Source organism: Bufo bufo, chromosome 3 (assembly GCF_905171765.1).
Source record: "Bufo bufo chromosome 3, aBufBuf1.1, whole genome shotgun sequence".
NCBI classification, from domain to species: domain Eukaryota; kingdom Metazoa; phylum Chordata; class Amphibia; order Anura; family Bufonidae; genus Bufo; species Bufo bufo.
This window is the reverse complement of record NC_053391.1, coordinates 460,471,737-460,494,510: the sequence shown is the minus strand read 5'-3', so window position 1 is coordinate 460,494,510 and position 22,774 is coordinate 460,471,737. Positions and strand designations below refer to the sequence as shown.

General features: G+C 45.1%; 1 protein-coding gene across 1 annotated transcript in view; it reads left to right on the top strand.

Annotated features, from left to right (window-relative positions):
• GRK1 (G protein-coupled receptor kinase 1) overlaps positions 1–22,774 on the top strand; it is a 99,352-nt gene that overhangs the window by 56,978 nt on the left and 19,600 nt on the right. Inside the window, exons 4-5 of the mRNA XM_040421979.1 lie at positions 10,174–10,257; positions 12,837–12,961. Of these exons, the coding sequence (XP_040277913.1) occupies positions 10,174–10,257; positions 12,837–12,961 (209 nt within the window). The remainder of the gene's footprint in view (positions 1–10,173; positions 10,258–12,836; positions 12,962–22,774) is intronic.

Sequence of the window (22,774 nt, the reverse complement as noted above, 5' to 3'; positions counted from 1 at the left end):
CTACGTCTGTTTAACGTAGCAGCGGAGAGGTCTAAGAATATTAATATATTCTTGAAGCGGTCTGGGAGATCTTGGGTGGAGTTCGCCGCTTTGAGGATTAATTCCTTGAAATGGTAGAAGAGCAGCCTGGCGATGATGTCTCTGGGAGCAGCACTGGGAGCGTTTTTAGGTTTGGGGATTCTGTGCGCTCTGTCAATCATTAAGTCCCTTTGTTCCGCTTTTGGGATCAGAGCAACAAAATAATCAGTAAGGAAGTCCTTAATAGCGTCAGGGTCCACGGTCTCAGGGATTCCTCTAAATCTTAGATTGTTGCGCCTTGAACGATTTTCAAGATCCACTAATTTGAGTTTTAGAGCTGTTATTTCATCCTCTGCTTCATTATGTGCTTCCACTAGTTGGTTGTGTGCGTTAGTAAATTCCTCCATTTTATCCTCAATATGACTTGTTCTCTCTCCAATTTGGGTAATATCTTTCTGTAAAGCATAGAAAGCTCTGGAGATGTCTTTTTGTATGGAGTGCACTCAGATCACACAGCAAGGACCGTAGGGTGGCTTCAGTGACTGGTACTGACTGTCCACTAGTAGTGGGGGATGGGGAAGAGTGAATTGCCGGGATGTTTAACTCATTATGTGAAGTCCCATCTTTTTCAAAAGTGGGTGCTGCTTCTTGCAGTATATTCTTATAAATGGCTGCTGCAGCTTCTTGCTGTTTTGAGGGGGAGAGAGATTCAGCCCTGCTGTTGCAGATGAAGGGCTTTTCCCTCCAGCGCTCCTGAGTCGTGTTGGGAGGATTTCTATCTCCTGCACTGTGTCAGACGCCGCGTGGTGTGGAGAGCGGGCGCCATTTTGGATCTCCTCTTGGCCCTGAGCTCTGCTAAACGCCGCGATCTTACTTGGCGGCTCACCCCTTCTTTTAACTCTGCCCATACCTGGTGGTGGTAGGCGAGTGCTGGCTAGTGTTTGCCGCTGTTATGTCATCGCTAGTGCCTGCTGTGAGCCGCTACTTTGCCTTAGTTGGGATGAGGTTTTGATGTTGGTGTGCTGTGCCTCTTTTTCTCCACACATAGTGTTGTGTGTTTCTTCCAAACAAGTCAACTTTGGTTTAATCTGTCCACAGAATATTTTGCCAGTACTGCTGTGGAACATCCAGGTGCTCTTGTGCAAACTGTAAACATGCAGCAATGTTTTTTTTGGACAGCAGTGGCTTCCTCTGTGGTATCCTCCCATGAAATCCATTCTTGTTTAGTGTTTTACGTATCGTAGATTCGCTAACAGGGGTGTTAGCATATGCCAGAATCTTTTGTAAGTCTTTATCTGACATTCTAGGATTCTTGTTCACCTTATTGAGCAGTCTGCGCTGTGCTCTTGCAGTCATCTTTACAGGATGGCCACTCCTAGGGAGAGTAGCAGCAGTGCTGAACTTTCTCCATTTATAGACAATTTGTCTTACCGTGGACTGATGAACAGCAAGGCTTTTGGAGATACTTTTATAACCCTTTCCAGCTTTATGCAAGTCAACAATTCTTAATCGTAGGTCTTCTGAGAGATCTTTGGTGCGAGGCATCATTCACATCTCGCAATGCTTCTTGTGAAAAGCAAACCCAGAACTGGTGTGTGTTTTTTATAGGGCAGGGCAGCTGTAACCAACACCTCCAATCTCATCTCATTAATTGGACTCCAGTTGACTGACACCACACTCCAATTAGCTCTTGGAAATCTCCTTAGTCTAGGGGTTCACATACTTTTTCCACCTGCACTGTGAATGTCTGTGAAGGTTCTCATTTATCCAGGTCATGGTATATCTGTAAAGAATAAATCAAGGCAACTGGACTTACTGTAGATTTCTTGAAAACGTTTCACTCGTTCTTCCAACAAGCTTTCTCAATTCTGAGTGACTGTACAAGAATTCTCTGGGAATAAATATGTAACTGAATCAACATCTGGTAATTATACCCAGCATGGGGTCAGAGGTCATTATACCCAGCATGGGGTCAAAGGTGTTGATTCCATTATCCTAATTGGAGTCAGTAGGTGATAATGACCTCCCAGAAAAAGGTGTCAAGACAGCATTGTATGTGGCAGACAATAGATGTCTAACCCCCCCGCCTCTATTCAAGCTTGGCTTCTCCATTTTTACGTAGATGGCCTCCTTCACACCTCGTTTGTACCAATCGGCCTCCTTATCCAAAACACGTACCTGACAGTCTTCAAAGGTGTGACCTGTTTCTTTTAGATGTAAGGTTATTAACAAAGTCCCTTTTAGAGACCCTAAGATATTGTTTAATTATACTGTAATGGTCTGTGGGACCATAAATCCCTTTAGGGGTCCCTAACTAATGTTTAAAATCTTATCTTTATTGTTTTACTTCAAAAAAACACACAAGAAATATGGGGGGAAAAAAGAAAACAATTAAAATTTTCAGTTAACAGTGAAATGTGAGATAATTATTATTGCTACTGGTTGCTGACTACAACCAATAATCGCATATTAATGTCTGTGGAGTGCGGAGTGCATGGGGATGTTTATTCCGTATAGAGTCCTGATATATTCACTTTTATTCTGTGAGGGTCACAGGTTAGTGTATTCCATCCAACTCGTCCTTTGATTAGTATAAACACAAGTGTTGTAATTTCATTGGTGCACTATGGCGTATCCCTCACTGTATTCAACTCTGACTCCCCATGCTACTCATAAAACATCCACTAAACTTTTCTCACTTGCTCTGTAACTGTCTAAAATGAATCGCACTATACCACCCCTCCCGACATGTTTCGCCACATGCTGTGGCTTCGTCAGGGGATGGGGTGTATGAGTAGGCGCGCGCGCTCGTAAAGACCTCCCTTTATATTTATCAACGTCCCTCCCTCCTGTATCTCCCAGCCAATCACTGACTGTTCACTTCGGTCAGTGCATGTGTCCACTGACGTACATCCTCTGATCAGTGCATGTGTCACATGCTGTGCGCTCTCTTATTCCGTCCCATCGCAGATGACGTAAGGTAATCAGTACCCAGTTTTGTTTGCGTGTTTTGGATAAGGAGGCCGATTGGTACAAACGAGGTGTGAAGGAGGCCATCTACGTAAAAATGGAGAAGCCAAGCTTGAATAGAGGCGGGGGGGTTAGACATCTATTGTCTGCCACATACAATGCTGTCTTGACACCTTTTTCTGGGAGGTCATTATCACCTACTGACTCCAATTAGGATAATGGAATCAACACCTTTGACCCCATGCTGGGTATAATGACCTCTGGCCCCATGCTGGGTATAATTACCAGATGTTGATTCAGTTACATATTTATTCCCAGAGAATTCTTGTACAGTCACTCAGAATTGAGAAAGCTCGTTGGAAGAACGAGTGAAACATTTTCAAGAAATCTACAGTAAGTCCAGTTGCCTTGATTTATTCTTTACAGATGCACTGTGAATGTTTACATGGTGTGTTCAATAAAAACATGGTAACATTCAATTATTTGTGTGTTATTAGTTTAAGCAGACTGTGATTGCCTATTGTTGTGACTTAGATGATGATCAGATGACATTTTATGACCAATTTGTGCAGAAATCCATATCATTCCAAAGGGTTCACATACTTTTTCTTTCAACTGTATGTGTTATAATGGTAGCAGGTGATTTAGCCCCTATCCTACTTCTGTTGGACACCTATGGGTTTACAGTGGTCTCAGTGTAGAACAGGAATGTATGTAAAGAGGACTCCCAGGTAATTTAACAGTTAAGCCCCTGATCTAATATCTATAGGTTCTATACTATACTATATATCTATACTGGTATTTAAAATTATGGTCCTATGAAATCCCATTGTAATTGTGACTCTGGCTGTCCTTGTATGTATCCTGAAAATCCTGAAGATACTAGATATCATATAAAGTGGCTAACAGGCAAGCACTGTGATTCTAGGGTTCACCTTTCATGCAAACAATAGAGAAAGTCTCTAGATTCATCATGTGGGTACTTGAGTGACTTTCAGCATATTTCCAGGTAACGCACAGTAAATATTGCAGATGAGAGATGCAGGAACAATATGTGGTCTTGCCTAGAGATGAGCGAATCAAAGTTGACAAAGTGGAATTCGAGTTTCAGGAAAAATTCAATTCGCACTGAATCCGAAATTCCTCATGCTTCATGTTAACGAATCACATTTTTCCTAAAATGGCTGTGGCATGTGTTTGTCACGGATGGTGTTGCAGGAAACAATAAGTAACAAATAAAGATCCGACTGACTTGATCCAAAACTAAGGAAGAAAAGAGTGAGCCCTATTAATGCCCTAGAGCTCTCCCTCACTGCTCAGCCCATGCAAAGATCTCAATGATAGAAAGTTGCATGTCCACGTACCTTAGACTGAGTGACAACTGCAAATCCTATAATAGTGAGGGGACACGACCACCGGCTCCCGGCACTCAATAGGGAGGGAGTCAAGGTCACCTAGAATCAAGCCAACAGGAATACACAAATACAAAAATAGACTTATCTTGAGGAACCAGCAGTAGCAACTGCAAGCAGTGAACCCAATCCAGGAAGTAGTATAAACCGCAAAGTGAAGCAGTATGGGAGGAAATATATAGGGAGGCAATCACTGCTAATAGATGACAGCTGGGAGAGGGAGAAGAGATGTCAAAGCGAAAGCAAAACAAAAGAACATCATGCAGGAGGTACTGAAGAACGTTTATCAGAACTTCTCAGAGATCTGGCCATGACAGTGTTATGACATGGAGCATGGAACTCTGGGAACAAGGGATTACTCACAATGGCATGCAGCCAATCAGCAGCCAGCCAGCCCTGTGATGTCACAGTCCTATAAATAACCTCAGCCATATTGGATTCAGCCATTTTCCAGTGTACTTAGTGCAGGGAGAGATGTTAGTAGGCGCTAGGGACAGTGCTAGGAAAGACTTGAAAACTTATATTTTGCTCAATAGAAGTTCAGGGAAAGAGCATTAGAAGTATAGTGAAAGGATAGGGAGGAATTATTACACAGTATTGAAGCAGGACAGGGTTCAGTAGGGAAGTTTACAGCCTGGGTAATAGGAACAATCCTATTACACCTTGCTGCACTGTCTGCGGATCCAAATTGCTATTGTACAGCTCTGTAATTCCAGCAAACTGTTCTTGTTATTGGGGTGCAAGTGCTGTTTGATACAGCCATTAACATGGTTTATTACAAGGAAAAATGTCTACGTCTTATTTGCCCTTGTGTGGTGCAGTTATATGTTCTAAAGCATTTTTGGCTTGTATTAGTGGGAACAAAAAGGCTTATTAGCCGTTGTGTGGTGAAGTGAGAAAATTACAGCCCTTTTTGGCATGTATTAGTGGCAAAAAAATATATATTATTTGATGTTCAGCAGTGCCGTTATACTGTATGTTCTAAAGCATTTTGTGGAGTGTATAAGTGGAGGGAAGTAAGGGCCTATTTGCCGTTCAGAGGTGCAGTTATATCACCCAGTGGCAGAACCCAGTGGCACGCACCCGATTTCAGGCAGTCAAGGCTCCACACCTCAGCTGAAGGGAGATGTCTGTCCTTCCCATTATCTGCTGGTCCTGATGCTCCTGCTTCGCCTCCTACTCCTCAGCAGTCATTCTGTCAGCAATTAATCACCAAAGCGATTGCCAAGAGACAACAGTATGCATGCACTCATCCAACGGCGCAGAAGCTGAATGTGCTTCTGTCCAAGTTGGTGGTGCTGCAGTCCCTCCCTTTTCAAGTGGTGGACTCTGCACCTTTCAGAGAACTGATGGCTTGTGCAGAGCCGAGGTGGAGAGTCCCAAGCCATCATTTCTTTGCCAAAAAGGCAGTACCAGCCCTGCACACATATGTAGAACAAAAGGTGGGCCAGTCCTTGAGCCTGTCGGTGTCTGCCAAAATGCACGGCAGAGCCGACGTTTGGAGCTATAACTACGGTCATGGACAATACATGTCTTTTACGACCCACTGGGTGAATGTGGTTCCTGCACAGCCACACCAGCAACTTGGCCAGGTGACGCCGCTTCCGCCTCCATGTTCGCACGCCGTTGGTCCTGCGACAATGTCCGCTTCTGCCTCCTCTTCCTCCACAGTGTCCTCAGCCTCCACTGCAGGGACAAGTCACAGATGCCCTCCAGTATACCACATGTGTAGGGCACGGCGGTGTCACGCTGTTTGCCTGGGCGAACGGAGTCACACAGGGGAGGAACTGCTCCATGTCTTTCATCAAGAAATCGAATCCTGACTTTCTTCGCGACAACTCAAAATCGGAACCATGGTGACCGACAACGGAAAGAACATGGTGTCGGCGCTGCATCAAGGAGGGCACGTGTTCAATTTGGTTGTCAAGCGGTTCCGGAAATCTTCGACCCATCTGTAAGACATCCTAAAAATGGCCAGGAGACTTTGCATGCACTTCAGCCACTTGTACACCACAAAGCACACCCTCCTTAAACTGCAGCGGCAGAACGGCATTCCTCAACATAGGCTGATATGCGACGTTTCCACCTGTTGGAATAACACCCTCCACATGTTGGACCGACTATACGAACAGAGAAAGGCAATAAACAATTTCTTGATGATCCAAGCGGACAGGAGTACTCCCCTGTGTAACTTCGAAGTCAGCCAGTGGCAGCGCATGCGTGACACCTGCCATTTGCTCAGGCCCTTCGAGGAGGCCACGTCATTTGTCAGTCGCCAGGACTACAGGAGGAACAACGTCATTCCACTGCTTCATGTCCTGGAACAGATGCTGGTAAATCTGGCTGGTCAGAGGACTGGAGACGTGGTGCCTAGATCACATGAGACTTGTGGGGGTTGATTTGGAGGACGTTACTAGAGCACAAGCAATGTTTAGCGAAATGGGTGGTTTTTCTACACAGGTGACAGGAGAGGAGGAGCAGTAGCATCCAGAGGAGCTACAGGTCGATGAGGAAGACGAGGCAGAGAACCCAGACCATGGCAGTATGCAGTGGAGATGGAGGCAGGGAGTCCATCCAAGTCACTTGCACAAATGGCCCGATGCATACTCACTTGCTTGCGTAGTGACTGCCAAATTGTCACCATTCGGAAGAGGGATGACTTCTGGCTCTCCACCTTGTTGGACCCTTGCTACTGGTCCAAAATGGTGGCCGTTTTTACACCCGCTGAGAGGGAGGACAAACTGAACTACTATAGAGACATCCTATGTAGTCAGTAGGCCACTTCCTATCTGCGCCATCATCCATCCTCTCGCTTGTCTGACTGGGGGTGCCCTCTGCGCTCACGTTCCACTGCGATAGCTGCTGTGGCAGGGTGGGGGGTAGGATCAGTTCCAGCTCCATCAGCAGAAACTTGAGTCTAGAGTCGCTGATGAGCAGCTTTCTTCACCCGCCTAGTGAAGAAACTACTCACCAGCAGCAGCAGCAGCAGCTAGACCTGGTACAGGACCGCAGCAGCTAGACCTGGAGCAGGACCTGAACCAGCAGGTGGTGGCATATTTGGACAGCACCCTGCCACCCCACATTGAAGATCCGCTGGACTACTGGGCAGCCAAACTGGATTTGAGGCCGCAACTGGCAGAGTTTGCCCTGGAAAAGCTGTCATGCCCGGCCAGTAGTGTGGCATCAAAGCGGGTGTTTAGTGCTGCGGGGGCCATAGTTACCCCAAAAAGAACTTGCCTGCCCACCCAAAATGTGGAGAGACTGACATTTGTCAAGATGAATCAGGCGTGGATCAGCCAGGATTTCCACCCACCAAGGCTGATGCATCAGACTAGATCATCCATGGTGCCACACCAACACTTTGACAAAAGAGACCGGTTTCTTCTGGCTACCTGCCTCAGCTACTATTCTGATGCTGCCACCCGCCTGATGCCACACATCTGATGCCAAGTGCTCCTTCTTTCACCCACCATCTTCAGCTGGTACTGGTATTGCCACCCACCTCCCCACTCTGTCACTGGGTCACTCTGTGGTCTCCTGATGCTGCTGCCACCTGCGCACTATGTCCCCTTGCCACTCTGTGGCCTCCTGATGCTGCTGATGCCACCTTCACACTGTCATTGTGCCACTCTTTGGCCTCCTCCTAATGCCGCTGCTGCCACCTCCACACTGTCATTGTGCCACTCTGTGGCCTCCTCCTGATGCTGCTGCCACCTCCAGACTCTGTCATTGGTTTCCTTATGCTGCTTCCACCTCACCACTATGTCATAGTGTCACGGGTGAAGTTGCAGATAGCTGGAACTTATAAATAAATGACTGACTGGCTTGATCCTAAACTAAGGAGCATATAGGTGAGCCCTTTAAAACCCTAAGAGCTCTCCCTGACTTCTATGCACATGCAAGGGTCTCAATGGTAGACGATTGCATGCCCACATACCTAAGACTGTGTGACACCTGAAAACCCTATAATAGTGAGGGGACACGACCACCGGCTCCCTGTACTTAATACGGACGGAGTCAGTGTCACCTAGAATCAAGCCAGCAAGGAAACACAATAAAGGAAAAGACTTATCTGAGCAAACAGCAGCAGCAGCCTCCAGCAGTGAACACTTCATCCAGGAACTAATATAAACCGCAAAGTGAGGCAGTATGGGAGGGAATATAAAGGAAGACGATTAGTCTAAATAAGTGACACCTGGCAGAAGGAAAGGAGATGACAAAGTGAAACCAAAACAAAGAACATCATACAAGAGGTAGAGAAGAACGTCTGTCAGACCTTCTCACAGAACTGGCGGTGACACATAGGGCCACTCTGTGGACTTCTCATGCTGTTCCCACCCTCCCCACTTCATGACTGGGCCACTATTTTGCCTTTCGGCCTGGCTGACATCATCATTTATTTGACCCTTCTTCTGATCGGTCAGAAGGAAGGAAAAATGAGACGCACAACGGATCCTGTCTATGTAACAGCTGTAAGGCCTGCATGACATGGTCCCTATTTTGCATCAGAATTGGCTTATGATTTGGTAGCTAAAAACTGGAGTGGGTAGAAAACACAGAAGAAATGCAAATATTCCATTCACGTGTCATCTCTGTTTTGGATTCACTCCTGTTTTTTTTTGCTTTAGCAATACTGATGCATTACTGACCAAATGCTGAACGAATGAAGGCGGATGCTCCACAGACAGGATCCGTTTTTTTTGTGGGTTATTGTTCTGACGGATCAGAGGAAGGGCAAAATAATCAGTGACGTCAACACAAACTTACTGCTGACACCCTCTCCACTCTGTCGGGGGGGGGGGGGGGGGGGGGCTCTACTTGTATAAGCGTCTAATAGAACAGGTTCTGTAGACATCTATGTGGAATCAGCTGCCGACGGTGTAAAAGGAGTGCACTTCTTCTTGACACTAACATTGACCTGTAAGACTGAGTTCATACTTGAGTTATTTGGTCAGTTTTGGCCCCGTAACTGCCCAAATAAGTGAAGTGTGCAGTGATTCTAAGGCTACTTTCACACTAGCGTTCGGGTGTCCGCTCGTGCGCACCGTTTGAAGCGGCTCACGAGCGGCCCCGAACGCATCCGTCTGGCCCCAATGCATTCTCAGTGGAGGCGGATCCACTGAGAATGCATCCGCCTGCCAGCATTCAGCCTCCGCTCAGTGAGCGGACACCTGAACGCTGCTTGCAGCGTTCGGGTGTCCGCCTGGCCGTGCGGAGGCGAGGGGATCCGTCCACACTTACAATGTAAGTCAATGGGGACGGATCCGCTTGAAGATGACACAATATGGCTCAATCTTCAAGCGGATCCGTTCCCCATTGACTTTCAATGTAAAGTCTGAACGGATCCGCTCAGACAACTTTCACACTTAGAAAATTTTCTAAGTTTTAATGCAGACGCATCCGTTCTGAACGGATGCGAACATCTGCATTATCGGAGCGGATCCGTCTGATGAAACATCAGACGGATCCGCTCCGAACGCTAGTGTGAAAGTAGCCTTAGAGCGACGCCTGTCATCTGCATGTCATACTGACTCACAGTATTATTTCACTACCAGAGCAGACTCCCTATGCGTGTTCCTGCAAGGCACAGTGTTCTACACCACTATAAAGGCTCTCTGCAGCCAGGAAATAGCCGCATTTTAACGCGATTTGCCACAAATAAATACGGATCGAACCAAATTTTAACAAAAAATTTGGCGAAACAGCCAATTGAATTTTTTTGAAATTCGCTCATCTCTAGTCTTGACGAATAAAGTCTGTGTTTGCTTTTCAGGGAATGTCCGTATTTCTGACCTTGGGTTGGCCGTGCAATTGAAGGAGAACAAGAACAGAACCAAAGGCTATGCAGGAACTCCCGGTAAACGAAGACTAGACGCAAACATAGTATAAACTTACCTTCATAAGCCTAGTACTTCCTCTGCTACTCTCTTAAATCAAAATTATGATGGCCTGTGAAATGTGGCAGAAATTAATAACATAATAATAAAATGTTAGTGATCTTAAAGGGAGTCTGTCACCTACCTGACCGGTTTCAAACAGGTGACATTGTTCAGTGGGGCACAAAGACATGACACAGATGTTACCCGTGGTTAGTTCTTCTGATGCTTCAAATAGCCCAAAAAGTCGTTTTTATCATATGCTAATGAGAGGAGAGTTTTCTGAAAGTGCCCAAGTTCCTCCACCTCACTCGCGCCTAACTCCGCCCTTAGTAAGCTCAGGCCAGCCCTGTGGCTCTGTGACATCATATTTCCCTGTAGGCTGTTCGCGCATCACTGCCGTGCCCGGGCATGCGCACTGTTCTGCCCACTGTGGTCAGAGGCACAGAGATATGCAGTGCGCATGCGCCAATTTCGTGCCAGTAACTGGTGCATGCGCACTCCATATCCCTGTCCCTCTGCCCACAGTGGGCAGAACACTGCGCATGCCCGGGCCCGGCAGTGATGCGTGAACAGCCTACAGGGAAATATGATGTCACAGAGCCACAGGGCTGGCTTGAGCTTACTGAGGGGCGGAGTTAGGCGCGAGTGAGACGGAGGAACTTGGGCACTTTCAGAAAACTCTCCGCCCCTGGGCACTTGTGACCGCTCATTAGCATATGATAAAAACAACTTTTTGGGTGATTTGAAGCATCAGAAGAACTAACCACGGGTAACATCTGTGTCATGTCTTTGTGCCCCACTGAACAATGTCACCTGTTTGAAACCGGTCAGGTAGGTGACAGACTCCCTTTAACAAACTCCTGTGAGTTTTGTAGCAACTGATCTTTGTAAGCAGTTATTGTGCCTTATAGTCTAGACATCTGTTGATGAACCAAATTAACCCCTATTACCTCAATAAATTACTTATTGCAACCTAAAATTATATATATATATATATATATATATATATATATATATATATATATATATTTTTTTTTTTTTGGCATAACAAAGTTGCATAGTCCCGGTATGTACTCTTTAAATGCCTGTACATCTAAATTTAGGTGCACGCTGTGTTTTAACTTCTCCCCTGACACTGGAGAGTGTTGGGTCGCGTAGGGGCAGGGGATGGGGCCATCCGCCCCCAGAAAATTCACAAATATTTACATAAATGATTAAAATCCACTTCAGTCAGGGGCTGGAGTACATTTCAATCTAGGCGCATGGACTGTCTATACCTCATCAGAAATTAAAGGGGTTGTCTCACTTCAGCAAAAAACAATTATCATGTAGATAAAGTTAATACGAGGCACTTACTAATGTATTTTTATTATCTATATTTCTTCCTTTGCTGGCTTAATTCATTTTTTTATCACATTATACACGTCTCGTTTCCGTGGTTACAACCACCCTGCAATTCATCAGCAGTGGCCGTGCTTGTACTCTATAGGAAAAGCACCAGCCTATGCGAGCTCTCATGGTCCTGCTCACCAGAGAGAGCGACATTTTTTCCTATAGTGTGCAAGCATGATCACCACTGATGGATTGCAGGGTGGTCATAACCATGGAAACGAGCAGTGTATAATGTGATAGAAAAAGGAATCCAGCCAGCAAAGGAAACAATATGGGTAATAACAATACATTAGTAAGTAGCTTGTATTAAAGGGGTTCTGCACTTTGTTTAAACTGATGGTCTATCCTCTGCATAGATCATCAGCATCTGATCGGCGGGGGTCCGACACCCGGGACCCCCGCCGATCAGCTGTTTGAGAAGGCAGCGGCGCTCCAGCCGCGCCGCGGCCTTCTCACTGTTTACCGCTGGCCCAGTAACGTCACGACTAGTATCAACTAGCGTGGGCGAGGCTGAGCTCCATTCAAGTGAACAGAGCTTAGCCTCGCCCACGCTAGTTGATACTAGTCATGACGTCAGTGGGCCGGCGGTAAACAGTGAGAAGGCCGCAGCGCTGCTGGAGCGCCGCTGCCTTCTCAATCAGCTGATCGGCGGGGTTCCCGGGTGTCGGACCCCCGCCGATCAGATGCTGATGATCTATGCAGAGGATAGATCATCAGTTTAAACAAAGTGCAGAACCCCTTTAATACAAGCTACTTACTAATGTATTGTTATTACCCATATTGTTTCCTTTGCTGGCTGGATTCCTTTTTCCATCACATTATACACCGCTTGTTTCCATGGTTACGACCACCCTGCAATCTAACCATGGAAACAAGCAGTGTATAATGTGTCGGACCCCCGCCGATCAGATGCTGATGAGCTATACAGAGGATAGATCATCAGTTAAAACAAAGTGCAGAACCCCTTTGACTTTCTCTACATGATAGATGCCACTTGCTGAAGTGACACAACCCCTTTAAGCACATCCTCTGGCAGTGCAGGAGATATCAGAGATAGTGGTGGTAAAACACTGGTCTTTGATAAATGAACCTCACTGTGTAATACAATGCATTTACTAAATTGTATTTTTATTTTTTCATATGTGGACCGAAATATATTTTTCAGGGTTCATGGCTCCTGAGCTGCTGAACGGGGAAGAATATGATTACTCTGTGGACTACTTCTCTTTGGGTGTAACTTTATATGAAATGATTGCTGCACGTGGTCCATTCAGATCAAGAGGGGAAAAGGTAACTAAATCTTGATTGTGGATGATATTAGATCTGGTCATTGTTATCTGGTGTTGCAATATTTCACTCAAATCAGTATTCCTTTTATTTAAAAAAAAATTTACTCATTGCATTGACAACGGGGATCATAAACTGCAGTCACAAGCTTGGACATTGTGTGGTTTAATGTTATATTTTTTCAGAACTTCCAAGAGATCTACATGGAAGATTATTTTGGGTGTTTAATTGGTCACTGTTATTTCACTTGACTTTGCATAAATCAATAGTACAGGCAAATATAAGAAACGTTGTATTAAATCTTATGAGAAAAATGCTTTGTTTATAAGCTGTTTTCTCCCTCCTTTCCTAATCTAACTTTCTCTCTGGAATTTGTGATTAATCTGTCTTGCTAAAACCAGGACTGGCTGCCTGCTAGGGGTTGTGTCACTTCACAAAATGGCATTTATCATGTAGAGAAAGATAAAACTAGGCACTTACTAATGTATTGTTATTATCCATATTGCTTCCTTTGCTGGCTTGATTCATTTTTCCATCTCATTATACACTGCCCGTTTCCATGGTTATGACCACCCTGTATCCAGAGTTGGCCGTGCTTGTACACTATAGGAAAAGGCCCCTATAGTGTGCAACCATGGCCACGGCTGGATTGCAGGGTGGTTGTAACCATTGCAACGAGAAGTGTATAATGAGATGGAAAAATGAATCAAGCCAGCAAAGGAGGCAATATGGATAATAACAATACATTAGTAATGCTACTTTCACACTAGCGTTAGTTTGTCCAGCAGGCTGTTCCCGGGTGGGAGCAGGGATGGCGTTAGGGGGGGGAAGCAAACAGGGAAATTGCCCAGGGCCTCTATCCCTAAATGGGGTCCCCTGCTGAGCTGCCCAGACAGAAGTGGAAGAGAGCTGGTGGCCGCACCTGAGAGGAGCACAGACAGCACAGCAAGGAGCGCTGGTCCCTGGTCTCCCGCCCACTGTAGCCCGCAGGGTCCTTATGCTGTAGTGAGGAGCTGGGTGCTGCATCCATAGCACCCGGTCCACAGCAGTCAGGCAGACCTTGGACTCACCCCCTTCCTCTCTCTCGGAGAGTAAATGTAATGGCCTCCTCTGACCTGATTCAGAATGTCACCCTCTAATGACCTGACATATTTGCTTCTGTCCCTCTCTGTGCTGCAATAAATGACAAGGGCTGCTTGTTGGCAGACATAACCTGATAGGTGAAGCTGGACAGTCCAGACCCTGGACTAACAGGAGGGGAGACAGCCTGCCTAGAATGTACAGGACCTGTCCTCTACACCCCCCCCCCCCCAACTTTTTTTTTTACTATTTGCTGCCTAGAACACAGTTGTCTAAATATAATATTTATAATGTATCTAATGCTTGTCTATCTCACAAATTTCTTTATTTCTGCATCCTATATCTACCCATATAGCTTTATCATCTGTATTTCTCATATCTATCTAATCAAATCAAATAAGCTTTATTGGCAGGACTAAATACATTTTAGCATTGCCAAAGCAAGTGGGAAATAATTGGGTAGGGTTGGGGAATGGGGACATGTCCAGGGTGGGGGTATAGGGTAAGTTTGGGGGATGGGGACACATCCAGGGTGGGGTGTCCATAGGTATATCAGGCTCCTCTCAGGCAGTAATATATTGTGCTGCTATGGCCGCTGTGTCCTCTCTCTTCTTCCCCCAGCAGTATGGAGAGTCTCTCTTCCTCCTCAATGGAGGTGAAGTCTGGACAGAGATCAGACAGACAGTCTCCTGAAGTGAGTCTCCCTCACTGCTGAGTATTTTGGGCACTGCAGCAGGAAATGAGCCTCATCGTCCACGGCCTCCTGGTCGCACTGCTGGCACAGTCTGCTCTCCCTGGGCTCGTACCTCTGTCGGTGACGCACGGATTCAATGAACAGGCTGTGGGCGCTCAGTCTGTAGCGGCTCAGGATCTGTCGGTCTCTTGGATTGGGGAGTTTCTCCAGATATGGGGCCAGTTTGTACTCCCTCTGCAGGCTCTGGTATACTGTAAGCTTCTGTGATGTTCGTATGTCGTTCCTCCAGACGCTGATATATTCCTCTTTGCCCTTGTGTATCGTCCTCTGGATTTCCCCCTTTACCAGGCTGTATTGTTTGGTGGCTTGGGCAGGCTGGGTTCGGGTGACTTGTTGCAGGATGCTTTGTTTTTCTGGGGCTTCTTCGTGTAGCAAGGCTTTGTGATGGTAGGCACTGGGACTGCTGCTATGCAGATGGACTCTGAATGATAGCACTCGCTTATAAACAGCAAAGTAGAATGGGAATCTGCCCAGTTTTGCTTGACAGGCGCTGTTTGAGGTGCTCCTGTGGACCTGGAGAAGGTGTTTGCAGAATTCTAGGTAGAAAAGTTCTGTTGGCCCAGAGTCCCACTTTTCTCAGTCTGGGTATGTGTCTGGGCCCCAGACTTCGCTGCCATACAGGAGGATTGGGGAACACCATGATGTTACTGAACTTCTTCGGGATTTTCCGGTTATCTTGGAGACCTTTCTCAGTTGGTGATAGTAGCAGAAGATCATCTGCATAAAAGGAGAAATTTCACCTCAGTGTCATGGAGGGTGAAACCAGGTGCTGAGGAGCACTCCAGAACCGCCGCCGCCAGCTCATTGATCTAGATGTTAAATAGGGTTGGACTGAGGCTGCAGCCCTGTATCACTCCTCGGCTCTGCCGGAAATAAGCCGTTCTCCTCCCATTTACCTTCACGCTGCATCTGTTCTCGGAACTTCTGGTGACATCATATGTTTTTCCTCCTATTCCGCTTTCAAGAAGTTTCAGGAATAGGCCTGGGTGCCACACTGAGTCAAAGGCCTTCTTAAAGTCCACAAAGCAGGCATAGATCTTTCCATGCTTTGTATAGTGGACATGGCTCTGCAGGGTATAGATGTGGTCCGTGGAGCGGTGGTTTTGCATGAAGCCTGCTTGGCTTCTGCTGAGGATGTTGTGCTGGGTGAGGAAGCTGAGGATCCTCTTATTCAGGATACTGATGAGGAGTTTCCCCAGGTTGCTGCTGACACATTTCCCTCGATAGTTGGCTGGGTCTTACCTGTCTTCGCTCTTGTGTATAGGGGTGATGATGCCCTGGTTCCAGCTCTGGGGGAAGTAGCCGGTACTCAGCACAACATTGTAAAGTTTTACTAATGCGGCCTGGATACCTGGCGGGCTATATTTGATAATTTCTGGAAGGATCCCATCTGGGCCACTGGATTTTTTTTACTCTTTATGACAGAGATCCTCTCTGTTATCTCCTGCAGTGTGATCGGTGTGTCTAGAGGCTTTCATTTTTTCGTCCATATCCTTCAGATTTTTCGTGATTTCTTTTTGTTCTGGGCTTTGGTCCTCCCTCAAGATGGCTTTGTAAAGATCCTAGAAGTATTCGAGCCAGATGTTGCCGTTTTGGATGTGGAGGTTGGTGTTCTTGCTGGTTTTGTCCATGTGCTTCCATAGCTCTCAGAAGGAGTTATCCTGGAGAGCATATTGGAGTTGGAGGAGTTTGGTTGAGATGTTGCCTTGCTTTTTCTTTCTGAGGATAATTTTGTATTGCCTTTGTATGTTATTGTAGGCTTCCCTCAGACTGGTGTTGTTCGGATCTTGGTGTTTCCTATTTGAGGCCATTCTTAGCGCCTTCCTTATATCTTTACACTCCCTCTCGAACCAATTGTTGGGTTGTTGATTTTTGATAAACAAAATACGTACTAAATAATTAAATGGTATATGTCCACTTGTGTAATTGAGAAAAAGCAAATGTGTAAAGGGACGTTGAAAATAAAACAAAAAATTGTATTGGGGTAATACAAATAAAACAACAATGAAGTATGTGATCTAAAACACTATAGGTAAGTGGGCTATCTGGGGTCAGATACCTCAATAAAGGGGTCCACTCGGACTATGTCAGTCCAACGCAATTATCGCGGTGTCAGTATGTGGACACCATAGAATATCCAGATCCAGTTAACAGAGATCCAAACCACATGTGGTCAGTAAAGTATGTCTGACCAATATAGCCCAAAAAAACTGCAGGGGCTAAAAAAGGTGGTTGGACCACTGAACTAGACTAGGTGGATACCCAACCAGTATATGCGGCCATTACAGTGCCAGGGCATTATTTCTGTCATTCCAATACACTGTCCCTCAGACTAGAGGTGCACGGTTTAAGCAGGTTTTTGGTGCCAAGTGTGTTCAGCTCCTGATGAAATGCACAGTATTGTGCACAGAAACACGTCGAGCCTTAGTATTTTTTTACCTCCGGCAGGTCATTTTGACTTGCAATTTTCCCCCCCATATTTCTTTCTATTCGTTATTTACTTTTTTACTTTGAATGCAGAAAACAAATGATTTACATGTCCCTGCTCTCTCTATATACAGAGCACTGGTAACAGTGACTATTTTCAGGTGTTTTCTGATTATTTAAGAGGGTAAAGAGTAGTGATGAGCGGCAGGGGCAATATTGGAATTTGCGATATTTTGCGAATGTTTTGTAGAATATATTTGTCATATATTATTTTCTTGATTGTGAAAATCGGCAATGTAATATTCGCGTAATGCGCGCGCAATACAGGCGTGGGTTACTTTTGCTACATTTTCGAAGCTGCTAGAAGTTTCCTGAGACTGGAGAAAATGGTTGGCATGGCAGAACATTAAAAATGGCTTTATAGGCAGATAGAGTGCTCCAATATATTCGCGATTGCGCTAATCAGCAATTAATGATGCGCAATACGTGAAACTTCACATTTTAGCAGGTCTGACTACTGATTGGTGCACTATGTATTGTTGTGACATCACAGCACTGTCTGTAGCATGTATGTATGGACAGCAGAACCTATCACACTACCTAATACACTGCAACAGCTACACTATATTAGGATATAACCTACACTGACAATCTCCCACTATCTGTATTATATTTATATATATATATATATATATATATATATATATATATATATATATATATATATATACACATACATACATACATACACACACTAACTATCTAATGTAATTAAACAGTAAAGCACAGAGCACAGCAATGACATTGTTGTCTCTCTCAGGACTCCATAAAACTACAGAAAATGCCTGCTGGGGAGGTTCTTATATAGTAAGGGGTAGGCAACTTTCCTATTGGTTGCCAGGGATGTTGCTAAACTCAGACAAAGACATTGCAGCCTTCTCATTGGCCCACAAGCAAGAAGCAGAGAGGGATCATGGGTTCAGATGAAAAAAAAATCTAGAATATTCGAAAATACAAATATATATCACTATATTCGAAATATTCCGGACCGCCTAATGCAGGATTGTGTACCGGAGGCGGTCGATTCATTCCTCCTAGACGCATCACAGGAGCGCGCGTTCACAGGAACTGCAGGTGAACGAGCTGATCTACAGCCTGCCAGCGGCGATCATTCGCTGGCAGGCTGTAGATCTGATTTTTTAACCCCTGAAAGGTATATTAGATGCTGTTTTGATAACAGCGTCTAATATACCTGCTACCTGGTCCTCTGGTTGTCCCTTTTGCTTGGATCGACCACCAGAGGACACAGGCAGCTCTGTAAAGTAGCACCAAACACCACTACACTACACCCCCCCTGTCACTTATTAACCCCTTATTAACCCCTGATCACCCCATATTAGACTCCCTGATCACCCCCCTGTCATTGATCACCCCCCTGTAAGGCTCCATTCAGACGTCCGTATATGTTTTGCGGATCCGCAAAACACATACGGATGTCTGAATGGAGCCTTACAGGGGGGTGATCAATGACAGGGGGTGATCACCCCATATAGACTCCCTGATCACCCCCCTGTGATTGATCACCCCCCTGTAAGGCTCCATTCAGACGCCCGTATGTGTTTTGCGGATCAGCGGATCGGATCCGCAAAACACATACGGACGTCTGAATGGAGCCTTACAGGGGGGTGATCAATGACAGGGGGGTGATCACCCCATATAGACTCCCTGATCACCCCCCTGTCATTGATCTCCCCCCTGTAAGGCTCCATTCAGACGTCCGTATGTGTTTTGCGGATCAGCTGATCCACGGATCCGCAAAACACGGACACCGCAGATCCGCAAAACACGGACACCGGCAATGTGCTTTCTGCATTTTGCGGATCCGCATATTGCCAGAACTATATAGAAAATGCCTTTTCTTGTCCGCAATTGCGGACAAGGATAGGACATGTTCTATAGGCTCTACAAAAAACACAGTGTTCGCCCGATCAGGCCTGATCTTGTGTGCACACTTGCGTTCAGTCCGCCCCACCGCAGTGACAGAATTTTTTTTTCCTGATCACTGCAAAACACCGTAAAATCGCTGCGGTGCTATAAAAAGATCACTTTTGAGGGGCATGGCGAGTTCATAGAAGATTTTTTTTTTGTCACAAGTTAGCGGAAATGGATTTTTTTTAATTGTTTTTGGGGTTTTTTCTCACAAAGTCTCATATTCCACTAACTTGTGACAAAAAATAAAATCTCACATGAACTCACCATACCCCTCACGGAATCCAAATGCGTAAAATGCCAGGGCAGTATAAATACCCCACATGTGACCCCATTTTGGAAAGAAGACACCCCAAGGTATTTCATGAGGGGCATGGCGAGTTCATGTAAAAAAAAAATTTTGTCACAAGTTAGTGGAATATGAGACTTTTTTTTTTTTCTCTTACATTTTCCGCTAACTTGTGCAAAAAAAAATAATATTCTAGGAACTCGCCATGGCCCTCACGGAATACCTTGGGGTGTCTTCTTTCCAAAATGTGGTCACTTGTGGGGTATTTATACTGCCCTGGCACTTTAGGGGACCTAAAGCGTGAGAAGTAGTTTGGAATCCAAATGCGTAAAAAATGCCCTGTGAAATCGTAAAGATTCTCATTGGAATTTAGGCCCCTTTGCGCACTTAGGCTGCGAAAAAGTGTCACACATGTGGTATCGCCGTACTCAGGAGAAGTAGAGCAATGTGTTTTGGGGTGTATTTTTACATATACCATGCTGGGTGAGAGAAATATCTCTGTAAATGACAACTTTTTACAAATTTATATACAAAGTTGTCAATTTACAGAGATATTCCTCTCACCCAGCATGGGTATATGTAAAAATACACCTCAAAACACATTTCCCTACTTCTCTTGAGTACGGCGATATGACATGTGTGACACTTTTTTGCAGCCTAGGTGCATAAAGGGGCCGAAAGTCCAACGAGTACCTTTAGGCTTTACAGGGTTGCTCACAATTTAGCCCCGCCCAAAATGCCAGAACAGCAAACACACCCCACAAATGACCCCATTTCGGAAAGTAGACACCCTAAGGTATTCGCTGAGGGGCATATTGAGTCCATGAAAGATTGAACTTTTTGTCACAAGTTAGCGGAAAGGGAGACTGTGAGAAAAAAAAAAACCAAAAAATCAATTTCCGCTAACTTGTGCCAAAAAAACTAAAAACTTCTATGAACTCGCCATGCTCCTCACGTAATACCTTGGGGTGTCTTCTTTCCAAAATGGGGTCACTTGTGGGGTATTTATACTGCCCTGGCATTTTAGGGGCCCTAAAGCGTGAGAAGAAGTCTGGAATCCAAATGCCTAAAAATGCCCTCCTAAAAGGTACTCATTGGAATTTGGGCCCCTTTGCGCACCTAAGCTACAAAAAAGTGTCACACATGTGGTATCGCCGTACTCAGGAGAAGTTGGGCAATGTGTTTTGGGGTGTCTTTTTACATATACCCATGCTGGATGAGAGAAATATATCTCTCTAAAATGACAACTTTGTATAAAAAAATGGGAAAAGTTGACTTTTAGAGAGATATTTCTCTCACCCAGCATGGGTATATGTAAAAATACACCCCAAAACACATTGCCCTACTTCTTCTGAGTACGGCGATACCACATGTGTGACACTTTTTTGCAGCCTAGGTGCCCAAAGGGGCCAAAATTCTAAAGAGCACCTTTAGGATTCCACAGGGCATTTTTTAGGCATTTGGATTCCAGACTTCTTCTCACGCTTTAGGTCCCCTAAAATGCCAGGGCAGTATAAATACCCCACAAGTGACCCCATTTTGGAAAGAAGACACCCCAAGGTATTTCGTGATGGGCATAGTGAGTTCATGGAAGTTTTTTTTTTGTCACAAGTTAGTGGAATATGAGACTTTGTAAGGAAAAAATAATAAAAATCATCATTTTCCGCTAACTTGTGACAAAAAATAAAAACTTCCATGAACTCACTATGCCCATCATCGAATACCTTAGGGTGTCTACTTTCCGAAATGGGGTCATTTGTGGGGTGTTTTTACTGTCTGGGCATTGTAGAACCTCAGGAAACATGACAGGTGCTCAGAAAGTCAGAGCTGTTTTAAAATGCGGAAATTCACATTTTTGTACCATAGTTTGTAAACGCTATAACTTTTGCGCAAACCAATAAATATACACTTATTGCATTTTTTTTAATCAAAGACATGTAGAACAATAAATTTAGAGAAAAAATTATATCGAAATGTAGTTTTAAAAAAAAAATTACAACTGAAAGTGAAAAATGTCATTTTTTTGCAAAAAATTCGGTCAATTTTGATTAATAACAAAAAAAGTAAAAATGTCAGCAGCAATGAAATACCACCAAATGAAAGCTCTATTAGTGAGAAGAAAAGGAGGTAAAATTCATTTGGGTGGTAAGTTGTATGACCGAGCAATAAACCGTGAAAGTAGTGTAGTGCAGAAGTGTAAAAAGTGGTCTGGTCATTAAGGGGGTTTAAGCTAGGGGAGCTGAGGTGGTTAAAGAGGACTTTTCATCTGTTTTACTTATAGGAGCTTAATACCTGTACTTGTGGGGGTATCCCCCGCTGATGCTGCCACCAGTTTTATTTTTTTTTAAATATCGCTCCTACGCCCCGCTGCGCCCTCCTGAAATTTTCGCGCTCAGTATGCTAATACTGAGCATTGATACAGGGAAGAGGAGACGCCAGGGTTTCTCAACGGGTGTCTCCTTCTCCCTGGCTGTGCTGTGATCCAAACACATCGGAGAGCATCACAGCCAGGGAGGTTGGACAAATACAGCTGCAAGCAGTGGGTTCTGGCTGGAAAAGACATGATGAACTTCAGCAGGCTGTTCTTCTGCCAGAACAGCCAGTAGGAACATTTTAGCGCTAGTGTGAAACTAGCCTAAAAACATGAATGTCTATGCAGGGCCGGTGCAAGGATTTTTGCCGCCCTAGGCAAAGATCCATTTTGCCGCCCCCTCATGTCACTCACTCACTGACAGACACACACTGACAGACAGACACACACACACTGACAGACACTCACTGAATGACGTACACAGAAACTCACTGACAGACACACATACACTCACTGACAGACACATATACACTCACTGACAGACACGCATTCAGACACTCACTGAATGACATACACAGAAACTCACTGACAGACATACTCAGTGACAGACACACATACACTCACTGGACTTCAGCCAGACCGGCCCACTTTATTTTTCCCAAACACACTCAAAAAAAAACATAAGTAAAAACATTCCACTGTAAGTATAAACAGGTTTTTTATTTTTACTCTTAATTTAGAAAAAAAAATCCCCCTCCATAATGGTGCCATCCACAGATCCCCCCCATAAGTGTCATCCACAGACCCCCCCCCCATAAGTGTCATCCACAGACCCCCCCCCATAACAGTGCCATCCACGGATCCCCCTCCCTATAACAGTGCCGTCATCCATAGATCCCCCTCCCCGCCACTCACAGTAGTATACATTAATAAATCGGTATCCTGCAGGCTGCAGACAGTAACTTT